Genomic DNA, 27,785 nt, shown 5'->3' with positions numbered 1-27,785 from the left:
GAGGGGTGCAGGCGCACCGGGGTAACAAGTCACGGCTTTGCACAAAAACTGGGAGTCGTACCAGGGGTAGCTGGATGCACCGTGGTGAGCTATTTCCTTTGAAAAACAGCCACTCACGTTAGCTCTACCTGAGTCATACAGGGTCATGGGGGACAGATCTTATAATTTAGAGAGATTTGAGCTGGTTTTGTTCACTGCTCGCTCCGCCTGTCTAAGAGCGCTCCCTCATTCAGCACTAGTAGTGAGGGGCTGCTGAGCGCAGCCTGCCTTGTCCTTTCTGCACCGCCTGCTAATTAATCCTATTGATTAACACTTCCAGAGCATGTAATACCCAACGGTCCTTATTGGGAGCACATAGGCAAACTGGCCGGAGAAATGCAAATGGCTAAATGATATTAAAGACCGCAAATTTATACCAGTGCCTGCGCATACTGTCACCCAGAAAGAAATCAAAGCCTCCGTTCAGGCTTTATTAGTGGAGCTGCAGCCGTCTGCTTCTACCAGCTTGTTCGCCTTGCTTTCTGCACTGCTGGGGGCTGTCACTGATAGCACGGCGGCTCTCTGCAGCCCCCGTGGTCTTACACGGAGGTTTCAAAACCAGACTAAGGAAACAAGAGAGATCAGCCCTAATCATATTTCTATTATAGTCTCAGAATATAGGATACTTTCAGCAGATCCGTAGCTTGGGAAAGCTGATAGGCACAAAACAGCGACTGTTGGAAGAATTACTTGAGATTTAAGAGATTCTCTGGATTATAAAGGAGGAGGCTGTTTTTGAAGCAAAAAAATCTGAAAATTGACCTCCTCCTTCGTTATAACTAAAATCTTGGTTTAGCCTACTAAATGAAGGGGAAATATGATTGAATAAACCAGATCCAAAGTACACTGAAGATAATAAACGTTTTTAAAAGCTGATGCTTTGTATTATATTGTGTGACTACTAATCTAGTTTAAAAATAGATAACATTTGCTTTTTTTTAGCAAGTGCACAAAAACCAGTCGCAGTTTGACCCAATTGCTGTGGAAGGATTTGTGACTGTTAGCTTTCTTTTACCTAGCTGTTCTTCCAGAAATGAAGGGCCTTTCGGAGTAAATTATTTGGGCTATCAGCTACACTTGTCTACACTTATTCAAATGTCATGTGATTGTTCTTTGCTCGGCTTTATAATTGAGCATGTTCACATCCTCCTTTACTCTGCCTTGGGCAGCTAAAAAAAAAAAAGATATGTTATTACTGTCATTTTTTAATAGGTATATACAATTATTAAACTTTGAGATGTCCTAGTCGTGCCCTCCTGTATGAAATCATCTTGTCTGTGGCAAAAATTCATTTAAGGAGAAACTGTGCTCTAACAACAGAACCACTATAATTATTTCCTCAATAAGTTTGACATTTGTGACTCCATTATGTAGGGAGTAATGATATAAGAGTTTTTATGGTCTTTCCTGTCTCACCCCGAGCTCTCCAGGGAGTGAGGACAGGAGATGCCAGATGAGCAAAAGCGAGCCTGGGGATGCGGCCCATCAGCTCGCGAGAGCCCTTTCTGTTTTGTGGGACCAGGGATGATCCCGACGGTCACCTCCTGAAGCCTCTTCCTCACAGGAACAGAGCAAGAAGGTCCCATTTTAAACCAGTGCCCCGATTTATAAGGGAGAAATGTTTCAATTGTCCGCTGCTGGTGGACGTCCATGCATCAGGGAGCCCGCACCTGCAAACTAGACCAACCAGACTAGATCAGCAGCGTCAGAAATCTCCTCTGCCCTCTGTAAGGGCACACGTTTAAGGGACTTAACTGTCACTGCTGTGTGCATTTTAAAAAATAAACTCCTGGCTTTCCGAGGCCAAACTTGACTATTGCAACTGCATGCTGTGGAAATGTGATGAGGCTCCTGCTTGTGCAAACCGGGTGAAGCACGCCAGCTATCTGTGGATGCAATTTGCCGAAACCGACTTCAAAAATAGGGGCCATTTCTGGTCTGAGTTTTCTGTTCACTGTGGAAAATTGAGTCCTACACAGTCCACTGAGGAGCAGGGGGGCTGAACAGATTGCTTCCCTGCATTTTTCTGCAGAGAAGCTGGGGTGAATGCTTTGCTCTTCTGCTCAGAATACTGCAAATTTCAAGGAAGGGAATCTTCCCTCTAGCCCCAAATCTCAGGGCACTGCTGCCCACCTTCCCTTGGTTCCTGACATTTACGCCCTTCTCTAGCAGGTTGAGAGTCATCCTCAACTAAAGAGCAGACAAGGAGATGGATTTGGGCAGCGCAGTGCCTGCAAATGATCTTTTTTGACGAGATGATAGAAAAAAAATCCTTATGTTGGCACTTTTAGGCCCCTTGAGCCATTCTGATAATCACTGAAGGAAACAGGATATTGTAGTAACCGTCTGGCAAGTGCATGAAGAGCTGCAGTAAATCTTACCATTGTGTTTCTGCAGAAAGCCAATGACTTTTTCCAGCACAGTAGTTTTGTCCATTTTGCGAGTGTTGCCTGGAAGCATGGAGCTGAGCTCTTTGATGAGAACATTGAACTGATCGCGCCTCTTCTTCTCAGACTTGTTACGCGAAGCCCTGTAGACAGGGGGGGAAAAAAAGGATCAGCAGACCAAGAGGAAAAATCATCATGTACCTCCTGTTTGGAGTGTATACACATGGAAATTAGCTTGCTGTGTGCCTCAGTGTGTGAAGGTTGACACTGGCCTCCAACAAAGCTGCAGAGACAAGTAGGAAGCGATTGTTCCTACCTCCTGCTCTTGTCTTTGGGTCCCCTTTGAAGTCCAGCAGGGAGATGGAGGCTCTGCTCGCCCCTCTGTGCTGCCTCTGGACGCTCTGGTCGAGCCTATCAGGTTGGCATTAAGCCTGTAGGTGAAGGAGCTCTGTCCACCTCCTAGGCATGCACAGGATCTTGAAAGTTCACGCAGCCTCTGAGGAGGCACTCAGAGCAAGAAGAAACAGAAATACTGTGACAACAGTAAAAGCGTCCATAAAGGAGAAGAGTGGGGACTGGTAAAACTATGGGTCATACCCATCTGTGCAGTCTTAACAGGAGAGAGGGACCCTGGACCTGCAGCTCAGCCATTGTGCTGGAGCTGGGCTGACCTAGAGGGACCTGCCTGCTCTGGTCACAGGTCCTCTGGCTACCTCCAAGCTGGCTTATGGAGAAGAATCAGGCTGTTGTCTTCCAGTCATTAAGATCAGGGACCCGAGCAGAGGTTGCTGCAGCTCCCATCTAGTGCGTGTGCCACTAGTTCAGTCTCCCTTCCAAGGTGACAAGGGCAAGCAGGAGGAAGGGCATCAGCATGTCTCATCCCAGCATGGACCTGGTCTGAGGGTGGGATGTGTTCCCAGACCTGGGGGCTCAGAAGTGCTAGCAGGGGTCACCTGCCTGCCCCTTATGTCTGTGTGCCGCTGGGCAAATCACGTAAGGTCATGGTTCCCCGACTCTTTAGGTGTAAAATGGGGACTGTGCAGCTTTCTTTGCCAGTCTTGTCTGTTTAGCTTGCAGACTCCTCAGAGAGAGCCTGCTTCTACTGCTGTGTTTGAAGAGCTCATAGGAAGAAATGACCTGATTTCATTCGGGGTGTTTTGGCACCATCATAATACTGTCATTAAGGCTGTTGATAATCTTTTCAGCGTGTGCACTTCATTTTTTAAAAATTATATGTCAACCTATACACGAGCAAGCGTTTTCTGAATTGTTCCCATGAATACGACAATCGTTCTGCTTGAAGGGTATTACCCAGACTTCTGTAGCCATGTGAAAATAGAAATAAATATAACCCAGAAAGTTGGTCTGTTTTTCTGAAAGGTCCTCAAGCAGATGAGATTTGCCTTGTTAATTACGTAAAGATCTAAAAATCTGACAGGAAAGAAAAGCCAAGAGGCCAGTTCTCACTCTGAGTTTCTCAGTCCCAGCTAACTCTGCTTTACCTCGTAAGCAGCTACGGATGCACACACCTGAAAATCAGAGCAAAATTTAGCCCAGCATCTACATCCCCCCCGCCAAGGACCAGGACGGCAATATACATTTTCAGCAGAGAAATCACTGCAGAGGCTTCTGGATGTTACTACTGACAGAGGGGTAATTTTTGTTTGTCTTGCTCTCAACCCTGAACACACTTGGAGATACACTGGATAGAAGCCAACACTTGATTATTTTACAGCTTTGAACACAAGAGATTGGGTGGATACTGCCTGACTGATTTCAGCCTGTTCTTATTACAGTGCAAAAGGCTGTCAGAACAAGATGTGAAAAGCTCCAGCCTTATCCTATTTCTGTACAGTTCAAGGGGACGTTAAGAACATCAACATTTTACTTCCTCATAATTCAATCCTCAGTTCATTTTAAGCTTAAAGGGTCTTGATCTCCCTGAAAATAAAATAAAACACCAACCGTCTATAGCGAAAGTGTTGCTTTTTCAAAAAACAAAAATAAAGATGCATTGGCAGAAATAGAAAGTATCTATTTTTAACACTTGACATTTTATTCACAAAGGAAACATGAAAACTCCTCTAGTGGAAATAACTCTACCAAGATCTGAATCGATGATCACAGTAAAATCTTAAAAAGGAAAAAAATGAGGAAACAAACCCCCACAATTAGGTCATCTAAACTATCCCTGCACAGTTGTAAATGCTTTGTTCAGTCCAGTTGTAAATGTCTTAAATAATGCAGTTTTCATCACTTCCTTTGGAAGATTATTCCCTAGCTTTGCTTACTTCATTGCTAGGGCATATCATTTACAGCAAGCCAAAACAGTCTCTCTCTTAATTCCATACTATTCGTCCCAGTTCTCCTCCCTCCTTGCTACTCCAAAAAACAACAACAGTGTATTCAAAGGGAAGAAGAAGACACATTCTGAATAAAATCTGGATTTTTAGTGAATACAGCTAAAGGCAATACAGGACAGCTTGAATTCAGAATGATCAAAATCACCCATTTAAAATGTGTTCTAAATAGCCACTTTTATTCTCTTGCATATTTGCTGCTTGTTGTCTTAAAGACAGACTGATACTTGCTGACTAGTAACCATTACACCATGCTGATTGACAATGAAATGTGGCTTTACATTAAATTTCGTATTTCTTTTTGCTGTCCGAGTGGCATACATTATACATGCATCCAAGCAAGTAACCATACCACATACCTTCATTCAGATTCTTAAATTTACTTTTTATTGGAGTGGAAAATGGCAGGTGATAGTCCTTATTTATTAAGCACTTACTTATGGTTCACTTCAAGATGGTTTGGGCTGGAATTTGGAATTCTATTGAATTGCAAATATTTTTTTAAAAAATAATTTACTATTAAAGCTAACTAAAAGAAAAATAGAGAAAAAAGTGCACAAAACATGCTTTTTGTTTAAAAATAATAAATCTATAAAACAAAGTAAGCCTCATCTAGCATCAAAGAATTGAAAAAGAAATGATGGTTTCTGATCTCCAGAAGATTAGCAGACCTCAAAGAGGTCTTTGATGCTCCCAAGCGTGGTGCCATCGTATCCACACTTTAGTCCTCGCGTCTTCAGAGTGAAGTAACACCTTAGCGGGTCAGAGGAGGCAGAATGGGGCTGAAAATAACCAGTGCCGTGAAGGAAGAGCTATGCATCTTGGCCAAATACTAAACACGGCCTGGCAGGGGGGGAGTGCAGGTGCCTCTCCATGGGAGAGGATGGACCATCTTCTCTGCATGGGTGGGATGTCTGTGTAAGACAACCTCTACGCACCCAATAAATTGCAGCAGACAGTAAATGATGTGCGTGTGTTAGTCACACTTCCAACTCGAGAAGCCCAGTCTCTGGCTTGGGTCCATCCCCAAAGAGTTAGACCCAGAAAGTTCCAGCTTCACCTACTCGTTACTCAGAAAATGAAAGAAGAGAACGATTTTCTTGGCTTTTTCACCCTCTCTTCTGTTTCTCAGCACTGAGGGACCCAGTCCTTACACCAAATAGAAGAAAACAAAGAAAGCGTTTCCCCTGCGGTACGGGACAGATGAGAGTTCTCAGTTTTCAACACACAACAGCAAAATGTTCAGCCAATGGCTTCTCCCAAGTTTGACTCTCTTTAAAGCTTCGGAAGAAAACCTGTAGCTTTTAAATGAATCTGAATGGTTTGAGTATGCTGTAGTTACTATAGGCCTTCATGAAGCCTCTTCAAACTTAATTTCAAATTTAGATAATTTAGATTTATTTTTTAAATGTACGTTTCTAAATGTACTTAAATTACAATTCAAAGAAGCAATTTCCTTTTTTTTTTTTTTTTTCATTTTCAGAGTTATCATTTTTTTATCCACCTTGATAGAGGCCTGCCCCAGGGTATGACAAAATTTCCCTCCAGGAACAAATGGCATGAAAACCATACCAGATGGTGATGACAATCGCTGATAGTGGGGATACGTGTTATCCTATTTTTGTCTTATGTGGATTCATTTAATGCATTAAAAAAAAAAAACCCTATAACACAGTTAGCACACAAATATCTTGATAATCAGGCCATAAGCATGCGAAGCAGTGATGCAAGGTGGGGTCCCCCCTTCCCTGATCCCGGGGTGCCTGCCTGATTGGCCGATGGTTGGGCAGAGCCGTACCCCGTGTTGGCCCTCTCCCGGGCATCAACCCCCCCATGAAGAGCAGCAGCAGCAGCAGCAACGACTCCGGGGTCCAGCGGACCCCTGGCCTCAGCGGATCAGCCCTCGCAGGCCTAAGGGGAGGCGGTGAGGTCAGTGCTTTGCTCCTGGTCTCAAAGGCAGGCTTTCTGCAGCCTGAGCATGCACGCGTCAAGAGGAGGGAGCAAAGGGGAACGGCTGGGCTCGGTTGCAGCCTGTGCTGACCTATATTGGTGAGAAAAAGCTGCAGGGAGGAAAGAAGCGGAGAAGGAATCAAAAGAGATGAAACTGGATCAACTAGTTGTGCCTAGACTGGAAATACTCTCATTAGAGGGAACCAAGGGGAAAAATGCGAGCAACCCACGGCTCTCTCTAAAGCAATTAAACTGCAGGCTGCGGTATTGATAACGTGTCCAGAAAAAAAACCCCTCCAATGCTTCCGAACAGCTTTTCTGCAGATGCCAGTCAGATCTGACAGTTATTAAGAGTTTTATTGTCATGAGTCTTCTGCCTTGAAACACACCCTTCCCCTCCCAACAAAGTGTTCACAACAATTTCCCACCAACCGGGACTTGATGATGTAGTGCAGAATGTATGTGAATAAAGGTTTGTGCCAGTTTAGGGCTGACACAGCACTTTTCCTGGTCTTTCTCTGCTCTGAAGGTAACTTCTGGGTGTTTTCATTATTGTGAGATAGGCATTGCTGAATAAATGACCATCATAATAGGGAAAGAACAACTTTAGTTCTTCTTATTTTGCAAAATGCTTTTTTTTTTTTTTTAAACCCCCACATTTTTATACACTTGGGAGGCTCAGATGATGTATTATAGCAGCAGGAGTACGTTGTTGGTTCTTCAGTTCTCATGTTCTGCAGTAATGTGAAGAAAACGATCAATACCTTCGCTTTTTTGACATTTTCCACAGGAAAAATTGCTACGTTATTTTCTTCTTACAGGGTAGCCAAGAACAGGAATCTGTGAGATGGCAGTTTTTCAAGTTGTGCTTGGCTGTATTTTACTCTCTCTCTCTTTGATTAATTGATTATGGATAAAACAGCTTCTGCAGCAACAAACAGTATCAAGCACATCACAAGTTAAACAGAGAGTTATAAAAGAAAAAGTGCTCACCTCTTTGCCCTGTCTTTCTCATCTTCATCCATTAGATTGTCTAAGCAGTTTTTTCTGTTGAAGGAATGCGAGAATCATTATAAAATGCCATTTTGTTAGCTCTACTTGCAGGTTAATCTCAGAGTCACTCTATTTCATTTTAATAACAGAGTGATGATATCCAGGTCAGATAAATGTGTCAGCAGTGCTTTATGCCACAGTCCTTGATTTTAGGGAACATCCATTGTGGATAATGTTATTCCTGAGCATCACACTAGCCTTAGGGGCTCCAGCCAGGGATCAAGGCTCCCAGACACAACACGGTGCACCAGCACAGTACAAAACCAGTCACTTCCTGGGGGATTTTTCGGTGTGGAGGTTACTTTCTGCAAATTTGCAGACTGGCTGAACCCTGTGGTCTAGCCCAAGTTGAAAAGGAGTTTTCAGCGGCCCTTGTGTTCCCCCAAAACCCATCCCCAGCGCAAGAGCCAGCATCGCTGATGCCTCTGACTCCTCAGGTGGAGCTTCCTACTGGGAGGCTCTTCATCCTCCTCTGTAGGCCCTGACCCGAAGCCCAGAGAGATGGTATAACTATACTGAATTACACCCCAAATTCAAAGTGTCCTCATAAATCCCAGTGCCTAAACCACGCTGTGAAAAAACCCTCACACAGCCAGCAATGGCCGACAGACCGCCCGCCTGGTGGTGCCAGCACCGAGCGTGGGGACCGTGCTGTCCTCGTCACTCTCTTTGCTAAGCTTCACCAAAACATTGCGACCTGCTGTCAGGTTTATAGTCCAATTGCTCCGGCAGTTTGAACCGTAAGGAGAAAGTACTCCGAGCACAAGATGCGTTCATAAAGCCACAAAGGGGGTAAATTGGGTAAATTAAGGAAATTTGTGTAGGCAAGGTGAAGTGAAAAATACAAGAGCAGCCCAGCTGAAGGCTGAGATCCTCAGACACACTTGTCACCAGCTCACTGCCCTCCTCTCCTTTGCTCCATGGCCTTACGAGAAAGCGATGCTCGAGCCGTAACTGCTTCAGCCCTGTGCTGCTGCAGCCTCTCACAGCACCTCGCGCCCATGTCGGGCACAAAAGCCGTGTGCTGCTGCTGCATCCCACACAAATATTTTCTGAACTGGCAGCACAATGCTGCTACAAACCAACCCTGGATATTGTCAAAGCGGTGGTGTAATGACAGGCAATGATAACACTCGTTTTCAAAAATCAATGTTTCTCATTTAATGAGTCCTCAACATGTAAGGCATGAATAAAATTGGAGGGGGGGAGGAGGGAAGTTAATTGTTATGCATTATTTAAGCTCATGGTATTTTCCATGTATGAGTCACACATAAATTTGTCTGTTTAAAGAACATTTTATGAAAAAACAGCAGTGAAAACTTTTTGATAGTAAGAACAGTGGCTAAATTCCCTCCTTCTGCTTCTAGTTCTCTTACAGCAATATTCCACCTGCTCATTACTCAACAGTTAGCTAAGAACATGAAACTACCTTGTAATTTTTTATCAAATATAAGAGTAATGAGGAGTTAAAACTACGGGTCACTGATTGGAGGGTGAAGCTACTATGTGGCATTCAGCTCTTTGATGGAGGAGCATAAATAGGAAAGATGAAGGCTGAGGGACTGGCTTTTTTAGTCATTACTGGCAAATTTAAGTTGCTGAATTCTATTATACAGAACAAAATAACGAATAATACCATGTAATTTTTAGATGTTTTTTCAGGTATTTATTTGGCCTTGCAAAACAGCCAAGTCAGCCATATCACAATCCATATTTTAGACTAGGAAAATTTATAGACCCAGTTAAATTTTATTTACCAGTGTTTTACAAATACTTTAGATGATTATTTGCCCAATCCCAGAATCAGACTGCTAGCCCAAGAAGTGCATTTTCAAATAATTTAGGCTAAAATGTAGTGACGAAATTCAATGGGTTCTGTTGTTATTTGCTCACTTATCGCAACCAAAATGTTCACCTATGCTATTCAAGAGTAAAGAATGCATCAGTAATATGGGAAGAGTTAGCGTTTAGGATTTTGCTGTCTTTCTTTGCCAGACCTTTGCTTAAAATGCTCTGTTGCGTGCATCCTTGTTGAATCTAGGGCATGACAAGCAAAATGGGGCAGTGTCAGCAGAAGAAGTCGCTTTCTCTGAATCCCTGAAGGTCTTCTCTGCTGCACCAAGGCCTCCTCTGGTTGTAACAGATTCCCAGGAGAAAGCAGGACATGGGGACGAGAGCTCTGGGTGGCTCTGAGGAAGGATGGGGGGTGGATGGGGCAGTCAGCATCAGTGCTGCTCAGCCCCGGATGCTCTGGAGGGGCACAATGTACCTAATGGAAAGGGGCTTCCTCCCCTATAAACCATCAAGGAGTCGTTACACTGCCGGGAAGCCTCTACCCTTATGAGAGAGCAACAGGTCTAACTGGTGTGTTCTGCCAGGGATTTGGCTAGATCTGTAAAGCAATTCATGGCCAGCTTCCAGTAAACAAGGTTTCTCACTGACTGACATGAAATTCTGGACCTGCTGTGCTGTTGCTAGTGTTAGACAATATCTAATTGTCATTTTGCTTCTGTTTGCTCACACGGCAAAATCTCCAGAGCATTGTAAGCATTGCTAACTGCGTTTGCCAGTACATATGTACCATATGAAATGAAAACTGTTCTCAATAAAATAGATACGGCAGAGTATACAACTGCTGCAAACTGGTGCTGCCATCCCTCTCCTGAGCTGCACCAGATGCTGGCTTACACCTGGAGGAGAAAGCGATGGCATGGAGCTTAGGTATGTGCTTAGTGCAACCTGCTTTTTTTACACTATCCTCCCAGTCCTTCAGCTGGGAGGGTCCCGAATAGCAAAGTGGAAATCTACTCTCTCATCCTCATCAGTGCCTGGTTTAGGAGGCAATTCTGGCTCGTCACGACGACAGAGGCAGTCAGTAATTGCAAAGAGGTGACATAAAAAAACAAGTAGCACAAGGATTTCTCAAAATTTGAACAATCCTTTCATGCTAACAAAGAGAATTTGGAAACCTATGGGTAGCAACACCACATGATGTAACTCCTGCCAGCAGAGTATTTAACAGTGACAGTTACATTTGGAGCTTCATTAATATCTTCATTATCTACAAGGAGTGAAGAAGCTATCACTCAGAAAGATGGGAACCACCTGGAATACGGTGGAGAAAGCTCACATACTCCCATCCTGATGGTACTCAGCCAGACACGCAGAAAGATGCATACCCACAAGCGGGGGAAGAGTGGCATTTTGGAAACAAAAGACTGGTTAAACTGTTAACCGTGTACCCCCGGCTTAGTTATCAGATGGAGAATTATAGCACAAACATCCCCCCCACATTCATTCATACAATGAATAGTTGCTTGGGAAAGAAGTGATTCAGGCATAGTGCCAGCTGGCTCCAGGGACTCTCCAGAAGAAAGGTTGCACATGTTTATTTTGATACAGTCTATTCCCAGTGGACACAAAGCTTGCACTATAAAATTCATCTAGCACGGATCACCTTATCTTGCACTGGAAACATATTTTTTTAGTGAGTTAAACTACTACTTTTCTTTGTTACTGAGGTTGGTTTCTCTCCTTCCTGTCCTACTGCTTATAAGGATACGCTATAAAATGACTGACACTGAAATGTAAGTACTCAGCTGTTGATTTCCCACTAAATTGCCACGTGGCCAGCTAATCTCAGTTCCTACAAATCAACCTGACATTTAACAAGAATTTTTAATCATATTCATTTAACTCAGCTGAATTAAATCAGAGACGTAAATCTCCATTTGAGGTGCTGGGCTGTGCCTGGGGAAGCCTGGTGAGAAACCACAGTGCTTGTGCTCCTCCAGCCCTGTACTGGGCAGCTGCGGGGACGACTGGGTTTTTCCTCCCCTTCCCTCTCCGGCATGGCAGGGTATCTTCCCCCACCACCCCACAGGCCTGCTTGGGCTGTTCAGCCACTTGTACAGGAGGTGCTCAGCCCTGGGGAGAGGGGTGCTGCCTGCCATACCCTGGGGCTGCTTCCCACCCACTACAGATACACCTGAGCCCTCCCTCGGACCTCACCCTCAGACCACTTAGGATGCTGGTACAGTATCACCGTCCTAAGTAAAGATGATGATATTGCACTTGGAGAACAATCCTCTCGCAGGCAGGGGATGGGCAAGGGTTGTATGGAAAACTGGGCCACCGGGAAGAAACATCTTGAACTAACTTCTGGCCTCTGGGCAGACTCTCCCTAATGACTGTTAACCTTGTGAGGAGGGAAGAAAAAGAGCAACAGGGTGGAGGGGAGACATGCTCCCGTGCCTTCCAGACACATCGCTCAGCCTCCAGTGCCCATCTCTGCTGAGTGTTATATCTGCAAGACACCGAGCGCTGCCTCAACAGGGAGCTACCCTCTGGTTCCCTCTTTGAAGGGGAGGAAAGAGGCTGTTAACGAAGAGCTCAGCATTTCAAAGAAGGCATGAGGGCATGTTTGGTGGTTCAGGATTTAAAGGCCAGGTCCACCCATGTGCCTGGGAAGGGAAAGCAAGCAATGGCATCCCATGCACAGTGAGCAGGACCCAGGACATAGGAAGAAGGCACTGGAGGGGAGTACAGGCTCTGGGCATGAGCCAGGGCGGACAGTTTCTGGCCACCCATTAGCACAGGGGACAGTGCCCCTGCACGGGGACGATGGACAAGATCTGATGGGCACTGTGGTCAGACAATGGCATTGTCCCATGGGTGCTCCACAGCGTGGGTTAGGTGGGCACTTGCCCACACTGGGGAGCACTGCTGTGGCTTGGCACTTACAGCTGTTCCCCCTTCTTCTCAGCTAGGGCAGAGCTCTGAAATGATGGAACACACACTACACATAGGGTATTTCCCTTCCACACCTTGCTGGGGGGGCAAAGAGAAAGATTAGCAAATGGGAAGTGGTAGGAAAGGTCACAGGGTGACAGGCAAGAAGTGACCGCCTAACCATTTTAAATGCCTTGTTCCATGTTTCTCTGACGTGGTTGAATATCCCGCCATGAGGGCCATGGCATGAACACACAGAGGAAGGATTTGTATAAAGACAAATCAGAATAAATCAAAAGATTTATAGACACATCCAACTTAACTGCGCCCTTCCATCCTTATTTTTCAGATGTAAACCTGTGAACTGTTGCAAGAACATGCCGGAATCCATAACTAAATACAGCGGAATCCCACCTGTAGCAATCAAAATTGATTTATCAAGATGTAAACAGAGTAGCCTTAAGAAAACTTAAGAAAAGATGGTTAAAAAAAAATCACTTTCCTGATGATATACGTTGTTATTTGAGAAAGGACTGTGACTTTTCAGTGGGAGAATGGCAATCTGCAGTTACCATGGGCCATGTAATGCTGCAATTATTATGGGAATTACTGTTTTTATGGGTAAAAGAAAAATGCAGTAACATAGTAAGTGTCCAGCTTTACAGTTACAACTGTTTTTGCCTGATGGTGTGCATCTTAGTCTTCCTGCGTTCAGTAGATTACTACATTTTGTTTATACTGGAGAAGAATTGTTTAGAGGTTTCCAAAAAAAGAAAAGAAAAAGAAAACTTTTTGAGAAAATATTGAACTTCATGAATCTCATAGGCTTCTCCCTGTTTCACACATATGTGTACAATGAATCTTTAGATGGTAATGGGCTTAAAGCAAAACACACATTCAAAAAAATCCAAATGCGGACAATTAAAATGATGGAATTTGATATAAATTAATGCTCCACTCTTCTGAACTGGGGATGGTAGGGAGATACTCACAAGTAATTTAGCTGAGTATTATGATATTATGATGAAGAGAAGTAAAGGCTCAGAACATATTCTGGGTTTATTCTTTACATTATTCCCGTTTAGTGGGAAGAAGTATTCTTTTCTGTAGGTCAGAAATGTTACTCCTATTGCTGTGTGTTATTTGACAGCTTCCCCCCTCTATCCCAGTGCCAGTTGAATTTTAGGGTGAGTCGCCTGCAAACTATCTATGCATGTGGTATAATTCACATCAGTTTAAGTCAGGAATGAGACAGCTGACGTCAGCAGCACCGTGATGGAACACGGCCAGGGTAAGTGAGAGGAGTCCTTTATCTCTAGCTTATGAGCAACGCGTAAAGTTTGTGCGGCGCTTGGGATCTCTGATGAAGATCAGCACGTACATGCTCATTATCTTCCTTATTATTATTATTATTACTGAATGACTAAAGCCATTCGGACTTCAGTGAACAGGCTAAGTGAATCCCCGGGTTCAACTGCTGCTCTGCTCTCCCCTCGCACGGCTGGAAACAGAAAGGCAAACAAATTAAACTAACATTAATCAGCAAAGACTGCCATCTGTATAACTCGGAGCACTTCTCCGCGTGCCCGTCCCCTTCCAGCAATGCTAAACAGGATTAGCCTTCCGTGGGTGGACGAGGAAAGTAGGTCAGTTTGGTAACGTCGCTGCATGCGATGAACGGAGGAGGATGTGACTGCGATGGTCTGCTGGCAGCCCTCTCGCCTTCTGAACGTGAAGCACCTGGGCTTGCCGTGGGGCGCACGAGGCGGCTCAGACCCCTGCGTCCCTGCAGGACGACACCTGCCTTCTTTGGTAGAAGTGGGGGTTTTGCAAAGCATGGCCGGTGCATTGGAGTTAATGGGTGCATTTCAACAAGAAAACTGAGGCACGGGGCAGCTTCAGGCTTAGTTACTACTAGTTTGTGCACAGCCAAATATTTGTCAAAACTTACGCATGCGCAAAGTGAAAAGGGATGGTAAATCATCTGGTGGAGGTATTGTCTTTCTGTATTGACTCTATTGGGTGTGTAGGCATGGTGGCAGGGAAGCCAAAGCTCACCTAGAGTTGACACTTGCAGGGCACATCAAGGGCAGCAAGAAGAGCTTTTGCTGCTACACCAGTAGTAAAAGGTTGAACAAGGAAAGTATGGGAGTGCTGCAGTACTGGGAATAGGTGGGGAGGTGAATTAGTGACAGCAAAGGCAGGTAAGGCTGAGGTACTGACGCCTTCTTTGCTGCAGTCTTCACCAGCAAGGTCTCCCAGGCCTCTGTGTTGGAAGCAGGGTCAGGGAGGAGCAGAAGGACCAGCAGCAGGTGAGGGTCAACTCAGAGAACTTGAGGGAGCTTGAGGGAAGTTGACCCATACAAGTCAATGGGGCCTGACCACCTGCCTCCATGGGTGCTGGGAGAGTTGGTGGTGTCCTTGCTAGGTTGATATCTCTCATCTTTGAGAGGTTGTGGAGTCAGGGGAGGTCCCTGATGGCTGGAGAAAGGCAAACGTTGCCTTCAAAAAATGCCAAAAGGGTGATCCAGGGAGCAACAGGCCAGTCAGACTCACTTCAGTCCCTGGGAAATCATGGACTGAGTCCTCTTGGAGCGCATCTCTGGACACATGAAGGAGAAGGTGATCAGAAACAGTCTGCATGGATTTACCAAGAGTAACCTGACTGCCTGCTATGATGAAATAACAGGATGTGTGGATGGGGAGAGAGCAGTGGATGTTATTTATGTAAGCTTCATGCTCAGAGGCACGGCTGTCGTCATGAGGGGGACCCAGAGGGGCTGGAGGAAAGGGCTGACAGAAACCTCATGAAATTCAATGGGGACAACTGCCAAGTCATGCACCTGGGAGTGAAGAGGCTTGGGCTCTGATACAGGCTGGAGATGGACTAACCAGGGAGCAGGTCTGCAGGAGAGGCCCGAGGAGTCCTGGTAGGCAGCAGGCAGCGTGTTGTGCATGAACCGGTGGTGTGCCTTGGTGACAAGGATGGCCAACAGCACCCTGGGCTACATGAAGTGCACAGCCTGATCAAGGGAAGGGATTATCCCACTTGACTCAGCACTTGTGAGACCACATCTAGGGAAGTGTGTCTGGTTTTGGGCCCCCAGCACGGAAAAGATGTACATTAACTGGAGGGAACTCAGCAGAGACCCCCCAAGGCAGCAGGCGCTGGAGCACTTGCCCAGTGAGGAGGTGCTAGGGAAGCTGGGCTGGTTTGGTCTGGACAAGAGATGGCTTTGGGGCACCTTACAGTCCCCTAGTTACTACAAGGAATCAAGGAGGAGCTGGAGCTGGGCTCCTTACAGCGGTGCAGGATGAGAGAGTGAGAAATAATGGGCATAAGTGGAAAGAAGAGAGGAGAACCTTTTCTCCATGAAGACAGCCAGGCAGTGGAGCAGGTTGCCCAGAGAGGCTGTGCCATCCCCATCCTTGCTTGTTTTCAAAACCTAACTGGACAAAGCCCTGAGCAGACTGACTGGACCTCAATGGTGGCCCTGCTTGGAGCAGGAGGTTGGACCGGAGACCTCCTGAGGTCCCTTCCAACCTGAATTGTCCTGTGACTCAGGATCTACTGAGCTGGCGACCACTGGGAACATCCTAAGCATATCAGTCCCCCTGAATTAGTTCCTATATTATACATGTTCCTGAAATCTATTTTATTACGCTTTTGCTTTTCTGTGCTACAAATAGCTTGTGCACTGTCTCCCCTACACTGACATCCCTCCTGCTTTATAAACCTGCCTTCTAGGAGAAAGGACTGTGAGATACACATCTTAACATTGTATGTCTGTATGTCAGGTGTCTGTCATGTCACTTTTAGACATCGATTTAAAAAAAAAAAATCACTTTATGCTGGAATTAGCAAAAAAAAGAAGAAAAATGCCTCTCATGAGAATGGCCCTTGACTGCAAAACCTGTTATTTTTCTCTCTCTCCTTCTCATGTTCTTAATCTGTTTTAGGTATTTATAAAACTTTAATCCTCATAGTATCAGAAGTCCCGAATGTACAAAGACTTTAACATGTGCTTAACTCTGTACTGCTATAAGAAGTCCCTCATGTATGTATATCTTTGCAAAATCCAGGCCTAAATGTGGAGGTAGAGCTGCACAGATTATTTTGTAATTATTAGCTCTGAAATCTTCCCTTGAAAATAGTCTCAGTTATAAAGTATTCACAGTTGTAAAAAAAAAAAAACCTGTTTATTTGCTTCTACAAATGTTTAAATAAGTAGAATAATATAACAACTGACCTATGATCTTCTGATGGTCGAATGCTCAGCCAGTATAGGCAAACTGGCAGAATAGGAGAGTATAAGACTCTAAACATTTATTTGTCAAAAACTCAAGGATTGTTGTTTTGTTTGGCACAAACTACCTGGGAAACGCTAACACAAGCAGAAAATCAGTCTTTTTCGACAGGACTGTTGTCAAAGTCGCTCTCTTTTTTTTCTGGCAGCAATAGCCTTGACAAGATCCTTTTAATCCTTTCCATCCAATTAAACAGGCTACAGCGGCGCTGGAGTATAAAGCAAGATGTCCAGGAGCTGACATAGGTTGGTCTCATTCCCCTCACTCTGCTTGCTTGTTTGTTTGTTTGTTTGTTTGTTAACCACGGCTCTCAAAGTACCTAATTATTCTTCTTTTAAAGTCTCTGAGCCTGGGAGTAATTTCACTAACAGCAGAGAAATATACTCCAGAAGGGAATTCTGAATTTTTGACAGTGCTGTCAAATTAATTGTCACAATTTGCACCAGCTGCGGTGGTGTCCCCCCCATACGTAAGATGCTGATATAAGAGGCCACACGTTTCTGTGGAGATTTCAGCAGGAAAGCAGAAACTAATCATGAAGCCAAATTTCCTTCTAGTTTTAGGTACCTAACCTGATGTGGCAGCTTCCTCTCCATTTAGCAGGACCTGGGGTGAAGGATTGTCCTTGCCTCTCCTTGCCCTGGTGGGACCTTGCTTGCTTCTTCAACCAGCAAGAACCAGTGGGACCAGCTCCAAGGAGTGGACTGGGACTTAAGCCAGGCAACAAGTGCTCTCCTTGGCCTTCCCCATCCTCATGGGCGTCCCAGCATGGTGACACCCATGGGAACTCAGCTGCTCTGCCATTGATGGTGGCCAGAGGTGGGAGGTATGGGGGAAACACAACCAACCCTCCACAGAGCCTGCAAGAAGCAACAACTTCCCTACCCTGTGCAAGAGGCAAAGCTGTGGCCTAAATCTGCTGCTGTACTGGGGAGCGGGGGGAAATCCCTATACAATATAAAGGAATAAATACAGATATCAACACCAATAATCCCATCACTTCTGTGTTAACAGCTTGATAACATATCTGCTTATAACTCACACACTGCACTAAATTTTCTGGTCTACAGTAACTATCATATTCCTGTCAGCAGAACTAAATATTTAATCATCTGGGGAGATGAATCATGAAAAGCTGTTTTGGGGAGATATTTTTAAGCGGACAATTTGTTGTCATTTAATTTTGAGAACTTGCTGTCTCTCTTCTCTCTTCAGGAGGGACCCTGCAAGACTGTGACCATACAGACTCTTGCTCTGTATGGCTTGCTGCCTCCCTTGCAGGGGAACCATGTAACCTACAGGGTTTTAAGGTCATTTCTGACAAGACCAAGGCAGGAGGGTGCAGTCAGCTCAGGGTTTGGCTGGGCACCACTAAGTCTAGAGCCTTAAGGAGGCCAGAGACACACAACCTCCCTCGCTGCATGGCACCTTGTGAACAGATGCTCTCTGGTTGCAGTCCCCCAATTTTGTGTGTGAGTCCATAAACCTGCTGAGAGTTCAGACACAGCATCAGGCCAAGGCTGCATCTGTATTTTGCACCATCTCAAACGCTTAAGCCCTCGAGTCCCTCCTATGTCAGGCTGAGCCACGCTCCAGCTGTGGTGCTGGCACGTCCCCACCGATGTGCAAAGTGCTGCTGTTCTCAGCCTCTTCACGCTGCCAGTGGTTCCCATTTTTACAAAGTTTCTCCAGCGTGATGTAAAATTCAAATCAGGTTTTACAAAATGAATCTCCAAGGAAAAAGGATAATTATTAAAGAGCTTCATTAGTGCTTTGCAATCTTAATTATGATAATTATATTTTTGTAGCTAATATAACTGAACTCCTGCTTTTAAATCCCATTAATGAGCATTTTTAATCCTTCTCCTACTGGGCCAACAAAACCATAATGTTGAACTTTATATTTACACAGGGCACTATTTTTAATAAAAATGATGCACTGTTTACTTAGGATTTCCATTCCCTTTAGTCTGCACTTTGAAGGTGCACCTTCTCCCAGGATGCAAGAAATGAAGGAGAGCAAAAATGACTTTAGCAGCTTGGGCTCCATTTCCATTCCTGGCAACAAGAGGGCACAGTCCCTGCACCAGGATGGCAGCTGCTCGTGGATATTGGCTGGTGCCAGGGAAGCCTGCGGCACCACTGCAGATTTAAAGCCCTTTTCCCTGAACAGCCCGAGGGCTGAGCTTCACCCGCTCTGGGTCTCCACGTGGACTTCAACAAGAGGATGCGCACCATGAGAACAGGCAGAGGACGCGACCCGCTGCATGAAAGGGAGACTTGCCAAGAGGAGGAGAGCAGGTGGTTGCTACAGGACTGCACTGCCATACCACAGTGGAAGGAGGAAATGGAGGGGTCGCAAGAGCCACGTTGCGCTGGCCAGATGCATGGCAGCAAGGGGACGTCAGAGCAGCTTGGCTGCCATGGGGCCCACCGGCACTCTGCCAGCGACCACGGCCATCCCACCCCACTGGCACTTTTCACGGCCCCACTGCGAGCAGGCAGCAGCCACTGCCCTGCCCGTGCCTGCCCTGCATCACGCGCTCCGAAAACGTGTCACCTCGTCCTCCAAAGCAGCTGGCACTGGTTTAATACTGAGGTCTGATGCACCTACTTCCTTCTCTTTGGGTTGTAAGCGATGGTCAGGGGAAAAGGTGGCAGCTGTGGGAAAAAGTCAAAAGAAATCTCAGTAAAAAAGAAATTCCTGACTTCACAAACTATTTATCTGGTGTGTGAGCAGGAAAAGGCACCTCCCCAGCCAGCTACTGGAAATCTTGAAAAGTGCCAGCAAGTGACACCAGTATAAATGGTCTTTTCTGAGTACAGTTTATAATCCCTGATAGAGCAGAATTTGCTGCTGTGCCCTACATTATAAACCACCCACCACCACCCAGATGCAATGGACTAGTGGAATTTTTTTATGAGTCTGTTTGCAGCCAAATATTTTACAGTTACTAACACAGAGAGAGCGTAAAAGATCAAAGAGGGAAGAGCATACAAATTCAGATATCTCAATAAAGAAATGAAAACAATAAAGCATATATTGAATATTATCTGCCCATTAATCTCTGGAGTAAATTCAGAAAACTAATTAAAAGCTTCTACACAGATAAATGATAAGCTGCTTTATTCAATAAGCTCAACATATGAACAAACAGAGGTTTGTGTTGATATCATCGTTATTAGCAATTGCATTAAAGCAAATGATTTTTGCTGTGCTACTGGGAATACAGTGATTTGAAAAACAAAATGTTAAAAGATGAAAAATTCAGACCTTTACTGTACCGAACATATCACATTTCCTATTCTTTTTTTATTTATTTCAGGTAATGATAACTCTTATGGGTCAGCATGACAGAAAATGTAAGACATGAAGAAGAGAAAACAAACCCGAAGCCTATACAGCAGCAGGAAAAAATCTCTGCATAATCATTCTCCAGTGGAAGTCCAGCCTTCCCGCATGGCAATTTCTCTAATTCATCAGTGCTTACTGCACCTTGTGTCCTTTTTTTCTGCTGTCGGCTTCAACACTCACAGGGGATTTTGTCTGAATTTTATAGGGAGGTTTTGCCTCCTCAACCGTAGTTGATAGATGTTCTATTTTTGTGGTGCAACACTGTTGTCTTGCATGACGTGGCGTGGCGGTGCTGCGTGGGGAGCTTGCAAGGCAGCCAGCCTTCCCCTCCCTTGGTGCTCAGGGAATAACCCCTGTCCCAGGCATCCCTTTAGATGGGTGCGACTTGGAAAAGCAGGATCCGGAGGAACGCTTAAGACAACAAATTTTACAGCTTAAGCTGTGTGCTCAATTTTAATGCGGAGCCTGAAAGAACTCATTTCGATATAAAGTGGGTCCTGAATCTGATTATTTAGGATCAATTAAAACTGATCTGGCTCCAGAATTCATATATCCTCCTAGGGATCCTACACAAGGAAATAACTTTAAAAACTCAATTTTTTTTTTTTTTTATCCGTAGTTCATTCCAGTGACCCGGGCTGATTAGCATAGTAAAAGCTTTCACTGATGAAAAGGGGGAATGAGAGAGAACTATAACTGCTTTTGTTTATATTTTTTATTCATACACCAGCATCTTCCTACTTCATATTGTACATTAAACTCTCCCTATTGACCAAACTGAAACAGAGATTTCAAAAAGTCTCGGGCTGATGTCCTCTTGAACACAGGCTAAATGCAGGATATAGTCCACAGAGTGTAAAGTGCACTTAAATTTTAGTATATTCACTCAACTGTGGCGTTTCAGAAACAGAGAAGTCATTAAAAGCCCCATAGCGAAATATCAAATTATGCCTCTGCCAGATATTAACTTTGAAAAGAAAGAATAGAGACACTCTGAAAACCACAGTGAAATACTGATGTGCTGATTCACTTCGTGCTTATGTACTGCGCGAGTTAGAACTGCAAAATAATATATCTCTTCTGTGCCAAATGATATTGGTAGGAAAGCATCTTTTGGCTATGATGGGTGCTGCTTTCCATTCTGAATGTGCATCTTCCCTTTCCACTTGCAAGAAAATTTGCTGTCAGAATGTCAAGCTGACTTGCTATTTTATTTGCCATCTGTGTCAAATATTCATACAGACACGCTAAGTATGGGTCTACGTCCCAAAAAGCTTGAGTTGTTGCACACAGTTACCTACCTTTCATAATTACCAGGGTAAAAACTAGGAGATGAAAAAAAACCCTGACATAATTTTAGATCTCTACTCATGCTGAATCACATTTTATTTCAAACAGAGTGCCATGGCCATTACTGGAGCACTACATATGGGAAAATAGAACTTGAACCCTCAATGCACCATGAATTTTGGAGATTAAAAAAAAAAAAATCAGGATTAACTATTCTGCAGAAGGTAAGGTACTTTACATCCCATCTATTCTGTAGCCACTACTGTGACTTCAGCCCTTGTAGGCATATCTGATCTGGCTTTAAACAAGTAGTGAAGCATCAGTGCAGCTCAGCGTGGGTTTGCTAGTTTACATATTTACCCGGTGTCACCAAAAATAAAAGGTTGTTTAGGGCAGCTCAATTTAGGGGACAAAAAAAAAAGGAAAAAGAGAAAGAGGAGGAAAGAAAGAGGAGCAGTTGGCAGGGAGCTGAGGTTGGGGTCAGGCTCATAGCCTCATGTGAAGCAGCCGGGAGAGGTAAATCGCAGGACAATGGGTTGAGATGGGGAGAATAGGGAAAGTCCTGTGTCCTGTTTCTAAAATCCACACAAAAAGAGGGATCCTTAAGGCAGTTTTGGGGACCCTAGGAAAAACACTGTTGTCACAGGATAGATTGGGAAGTTTGGTTGCAGAGATGCTATTGCTGCTCCTTGTCCAGTGTGTTTAAAGAGGTCTCAAGGGTGGCTATAGAAACTGTAGCAACTTTAGTGTCTGCAGAAGAGACAACAATTTATAGAAACTCTGCCAAAGGTAGTATAAAATTTGATATCACAGCACTTCACTTTAAGCGACTTCTACTTCATCCTACTGCCACACTATTTTGGGGGTATTTGGGTCTTGGATTTTTGCTTTTAAACAGAAAAATATTTGGTGGGTGTTTTTTCCCTCCTCATCCTCCTTCCTTTAGATACTTCAAAAGGCAAGTTCCTGAAAAAACTTTTCTGCTGGTTCGTATTGTTTCCTACTTCAAGTGAAAAAAGTACATGATGTTAAACCTGAACACCAAGACTTTGTGAATGTGTAAACTTCAGAACTCTAAACCTTTCAACCTGTGCCAATGTAAACCACCTAAAGTGCAGAGAATTAAGTACACTTTATCCTCTCTGACCATGATTGAACATGTTCCAGTTCTCCTAAAATCTGTGGCAGGGAGTCTCTCAAATTCCCTAAAGCAGAGCGGAGCTTTTTCAAATGGGCATGAGAAAAAGAGGGAGATCCTCATCCAAATCCCGGTTCCAGCCCTACAGCTCTCTCCTTTGAAAATTCTCACCTTGCTGTTTCTAACCACCTCACTCTCAAGGACATGGGGCAGGAAAATGTAAGACCAACCTTTGCGAAGCGAAACGCTCCATATTGCCTAAATTCCTGGAAAAATTGCACAGAAATTTGAATAAGCACTTTCGCAGTACACATTGGAGTCTGTCTATGTCACCCACCCTTTTCAATGTTGCTCCATTAATGTCTAACTGACCTGTTTTCTAGAAAAATAGGTCCCTTGGTCCAACCCCTGGAAGCCAAAAGGGCTAAGATGTGCAATTTGGGAAGCCACTTACGGGCTTTCTGTCCCTCAAGCAGAAACAGCCTCTCCCTGCCCTGCTTCCCCCCCCGCTCATGGCACCGTGGGCCAGCACCCTCTCCCCTTGAGAGAAACCACCCCCGGGGTCCATGGCGCCCCGCTGCCTTCCTCCCGCACAAGCACACACCATCACCGCTCCCCTTCGTTGTACTGGATTCAGTGCCCGGGTCAGAGGCTCCGCATTCCCTTAAATAACGTCTTGTGCGTTGGAGCTGGATATCTGGGAGCACGTTGAGAGCTGCTACACCAGCCAAAGCCTGATGTACGCATTGGCTGTGAGGAACTCGAGTTTGGCTGACACTGCTTGGGTGGCTGAAAGGGTTTAAGCTGACGTCGGTCAAGGGAAGCTGGAACAGAAAGCCATTAAAAAAGGCTGGCATTCCTTGGATTTGCTCTTATCTCTTTATCACTTGGAATTATTTTACTGGAATGAACCACAACACAGCTGCAGCTGTGCTTCAGTTGGTCCACTGTCCAGTTCTAGGCTATTTTAAAACTGACATTATCCTGAGCAATGATGAGGAGTCTTAAACTATACTGTGAAGCACGCAGTAAATTTTCAGTCTGCTAAAGAGCGAGGAGTGAAATGCGAGAGAATGTTTTTCCTGATATATTTTCTCTCTCTCTCTTTCTCTCTTCATGGAAATATTGATGTGAAGGATAGTAATACTGCTACTGAATTCTGACCCGCATGACTATAAAGATACATTACTTGCATCAGTCCAGGAGACAGTTCTCTCAATCTTGCTTTCTCCGCAAATGCAGTTATCTTGCTCTGGCACTTTGCAAAATCCTCTAAATTACTATTAAATTAAATACTTTTAATTTATGGAGGATTTTAGCTGAACTCATATTTCTGTGCCATTAATTATCAAGTATTTTACTGACTCTGGGAAAAACATTAATAAATCAATCTAAATGAACTCCCACCTTCCCCCATGAACTGGGGATGGGTGTCATCAGTCACACTCTAACCTGAGAAGGTTATATTTCCCTTGGATTCATCATTAATCTCATTTCGAACTGCGTATTTCTGAGTGGGCTCAGGGCAACATTTTCAAATGCAGGGTTTTTAAGCTAGCGATGGCAGTATATTTAGCTGCCTGAATACATGGATGGATTTTCAGAGGTCTTCTGTGATTTGAAACAATTCCCCTTTTGCAATGTTAAGGTTGGTTTGTTTCTTTCTTTGGTTTGTTGTTGGTTTGGGTTGTTGGTTTGGTTGTTGGTTTTTTTTTTTCAGAAACAGTAATTACGCTGCTTATCTTTTAGATCAAATATGATTTCCAGTGTTTCCTTAGACACGGTGGAGCTCTGGGGAAGTATCGGTGGAAACACAGGTGATAAATCACTGGAATTGAAGGACATGTGGGTGCTTGGAAGGGTAGTTAGTCAGAGAAGTAAATATGGATTTAAGTGCTGACCTCTCAACATTCAAAATTGAAAATATTGACCTTGATATGCAGTGCTGGTCTTCAGTGTGCCTTCACATGGCAAAAAGATCTGCAGGGGTCCAATGCAGGTAAATCATGTCCCAGACAAAGCACAGTCTAAGGAGAACTGTAGCAGTAGAGCAGGCAGGTGAGATATTGCTGACAACGCTACCGGGGGCGTTCTTATTACCACCTCAAAACTGTGTTACCCCAGAGTGAAAAAACAAGTGTGTTATTTCACGGACCAGTCAACAAAAGTAGATGTTCCCATCTGATCAGTGTTTCATCCTCCGTTTGCCAAACTCAACACAAATCTTGGCAAAGGAAAGTATTTCATGAACTTATGTGGACTGACTTAATGTATTAATCTTCACAGTGACACAGATTATTAGAAACTCAATGATATGTGGAATGTTTTATGATGTGCTTTCACGCTGATAAATAGCTAATCACCATATATTTGTGACAACAGAGCATTACAGGGAGCAGTGATATGTATTCTGAAAAACGCTATCGGTCCTTTTACGCCCTCTGCATAATGCCCTATCATCTGCAGTGCTTAACTTTGCAATCTTGCTTTCAAAAAACACAAAAAAAAATCATTATGAGAATCCTAACATTTGTCAAAGCCTCCTTTCTGGTCTTTTGTGCTGTTGTTTTTTTCAGTAAAAGTGCATTACATGCTATTTGACAGCTGGTAATTGTATGTGTATTGAATTAAAGCATTGATTTTAATTTTCAAAGTCAACCTCACTCTCTTTTAGCTGAATGAATTACATTTTTCATGAGAAAAAACATTGGTACTGGACTTCAGATACAGAATCAGAGCTTATGCAGCATGTCCTCAGGAGTATATCGAAAGGTTCTAACTCACCCATTACCCAGAAAAAAAAAAAAAAAGATAATAAATCTCCGAACAGCTAGCACAGCTCCTAAATTCATAGCTAGCTTTCAGCTATTTTGTGTTGCATTCCAATTCCCTGGCTGCTAGGATGACTTTCAGTCGTACAGATAAGCAGTAACAGGCTGGGCAAAGCCTGGATGAGAAACCCTGAAAGAAAATCCAGGTGCTGCTAGGAATTACGCTGATTATGCCATGGATTTCAATCTATCTTTGAGTCAATGGTGAGGTACATTAAGAAGGCTCCCTGGGAAACAGAGGCTCTCTGACCCTTTCCCCTGTATTATCCTTTTCACAGATGCAGACACTTTTCCTTCTCTAGTCTACTCCTGAGGAACTAAACTGCAGACGGAAGCAGTCACTCTCATGTGGAAACCATAGGAAGAAAAAAAAGAAGGATCATAGGTTGTCAACCCAAAGAGATGTTCAAAAAAAGACTGAAGCTTTGTGCCAAGTTTCAGAAGATAAGCTTCTCCTTCTCTCTCTCACCACAAGCCAAGACTTTGACCTGTTGCTCTCGTCATGCATCCAAAGACATCTGCTGTTTTCTTATTCTTAAACTATCAAACCAATTATCTTGGGCTCAGTCTGGATTTTGTCCCTCTCTGGAGTGCATGAAGCTATTCAACCTGCCCTCCTGACCGCTCACGTTGCCGGTGAGAACTGCCTCCTCCCGCGGCATCGCCCCATCCAGGTGTGTGGTACTGGGGAAATTCTGTTTGCCTACCAGCATCCTCCAGCACTTCAGCTGGGATGGAGAAATGAGGCCAGTCTCTGCTCTCACTCACGTCAGTGAGGAACGACAGTAAGCCCTTCGAAATGCGTGGAGCTGAAGCTCTGTAAAGCTGACCTGGAACTGGGACCTAGCACTACACACTGAGCTGCTAAAGCAGAGCTGGAACGAGTGAGCGCAGCAGCTGCTTCCCTTTCATAAAGAGGTTTCCTGCTAATGTGGAGTCACGGTTTGGACGAGGACTCTGCCCAGCTCCAGCCACGCTGCGTGCTGTAGGTGTGACAGAGTCAGAATTTGGCTGAAGATTTCTTTTTGCCATACTGTGTTGTGTTTGTTGCATAGTAGGCTGAACAAAGAAACTGTCTGCAGAGTTTAAGAATTTATTTTAATATTGTGTCCTGATTCCTCCACGCCTTAAGATTCTGTAGGCATGTCACAGCTTTCCCTTGTTTCTCTATCTGGCAATTCACTGCCCTCCAGACAGGCACTAGTATAAAATCCAGCATTAGGACTTAATTCAATTCAAATTTACCACTGGGGAAAAAAAAATAAAAATCAGAAAGATGTGGCTGATGACCGATCTCATGCATTTTTGCAATTCTGCCAGTTTACGTGATAGAAAATGCCAGCCCACACTGCTTACTTTGTGTCTTTTTTACTCTAAGACCTGTGGTTCTTTTTGCAGCTGTGCATTAAAATGGGTTTTCTCTGAGGCATAATAAAAATATCACAGTAGAGACATACATCATCTTTTGGATGCCATGTTATGTGCTGAAATTTTTCATGGTACACTTAGTTTGCATTTGTCCAAAGTAACTGAAAGTGAGAATGTGCACTGACCTGCTCCAGAGCAATCGTATTAGCCAGCAAAATAGCAGGAGATCACATGCGTCAATTTGACTCTGTGCAGCACAGTGTTTATTATTTCTGCAGTAAACTGTAGAAGAAAATAAAGTGTGAGAGCGTTTCATTCATGTCTGGCCGCCCTATTGCCATGGTATTACTTTAACAGGAGAAGTAAATATAGGGATATATGCACAGGGATTTTCTCTCTCTGCCCATGATGTCTATATTAATGACCACTTTCTCGTTTTGATTCTTATTTTAGCCAAACTCTCTACAGCTTTTCCACGTGCAGTATGTTGAATTCTTGCTACTTCTTCCAGGCTTAGACTAGCTACTGTTACACTGCTGCCATTTCAACATGAGAAAGTGAGATACTGGTTCAGGAGCTTGATGCATTTTTGAGGGGTATCTGCTTTTTCACAAAGGAAGGGAGCAATTGATGCACTTTCTTTGCTATATAGCTTTTGTTCATTAACAAATTTATTCCTCTAAAAACTGAAGGTGGATGAAGGAAAGGGGATCGTGCACATGTTTATATATTCTTTAAGACCTGAATTTGGGAACCTGATACAAATTAGAGCCATGGCTGTAATCAGGATTTTCCGAGAAGCAGACGCTCCTCATAATGCAAAGGTGAACCTTACAGCAAAGCTTAGGATTGCTATTATGCTAGAAATAATAGGGTGACGGCAGATCTTCATGTGGGGTTGAAAGAATCATGATAATTACTGGCCTCTATCCAAGGACAATCATGAATAATTTGGGGAATTAGCACCCTCTTCAA

At 44.1% G+C, this 27,785-nt stretch overlaps 1 protein-coding gene across 8 annotated transcripts in view; it reads right to left on the bottom strand.

The window, feature by feature from the left end:
- NPAS2 (neuronal PAS domain protein 2) overlaps nucleotides 1–27,785 on the bottom strand; it is a 105,882-nt gene that overhangs the window by 45,762 nt on the left and 32,335 nt on the right. For 6 of the 8 annotated variants that reach the window (XR_008575524.1, XR_008575523.1, XM_054813797.1 and 3 more), the window contains exons 2-3: nucleotides 7,730–7,783; nucleotides 2,421–2,569 (exon numbers count right to left, since the gene is read on the bottom strand). Coding sequence is in view for 6 of the 8 variants with exons in the window: in XM_054813797.1 (XP_054669772.1) it covers nucleotides 2,421–2,569; nucleotides 7,730–7,783 (203 nt within the window). In the remaining 2 variants the exon portion in view is untranslated. Of the gene's footprint in view, nucleotides 1–2,420; nucleotides 2,570–7,729; nucleotides 7,784–19,388; nucleotides 19,411–26,995; nucleotides 27,093–27,785 lie in introns of those variants that run through there. The other 2 variants (XM_054813775.1, XM_054813786.1) reach the window with 2 other exon arrangements.

The sequence above is a fragment of the Grus americana genome, chromosome 1, assembly GCF_028858705.1.
Source record: "Grus americana isolate bGruAme1 chromosome 1, bGruAme1.mat, whole genome shotgun sequence".
Lineage (NCBI taxonomy): Eukaryota > Metazoa > Chordata > Aves > Gruiformes > Gruidae > Grus > Grus americana.
This window is presented reverse-complemented; position numbering and strand designations above follow the sequence as displayed.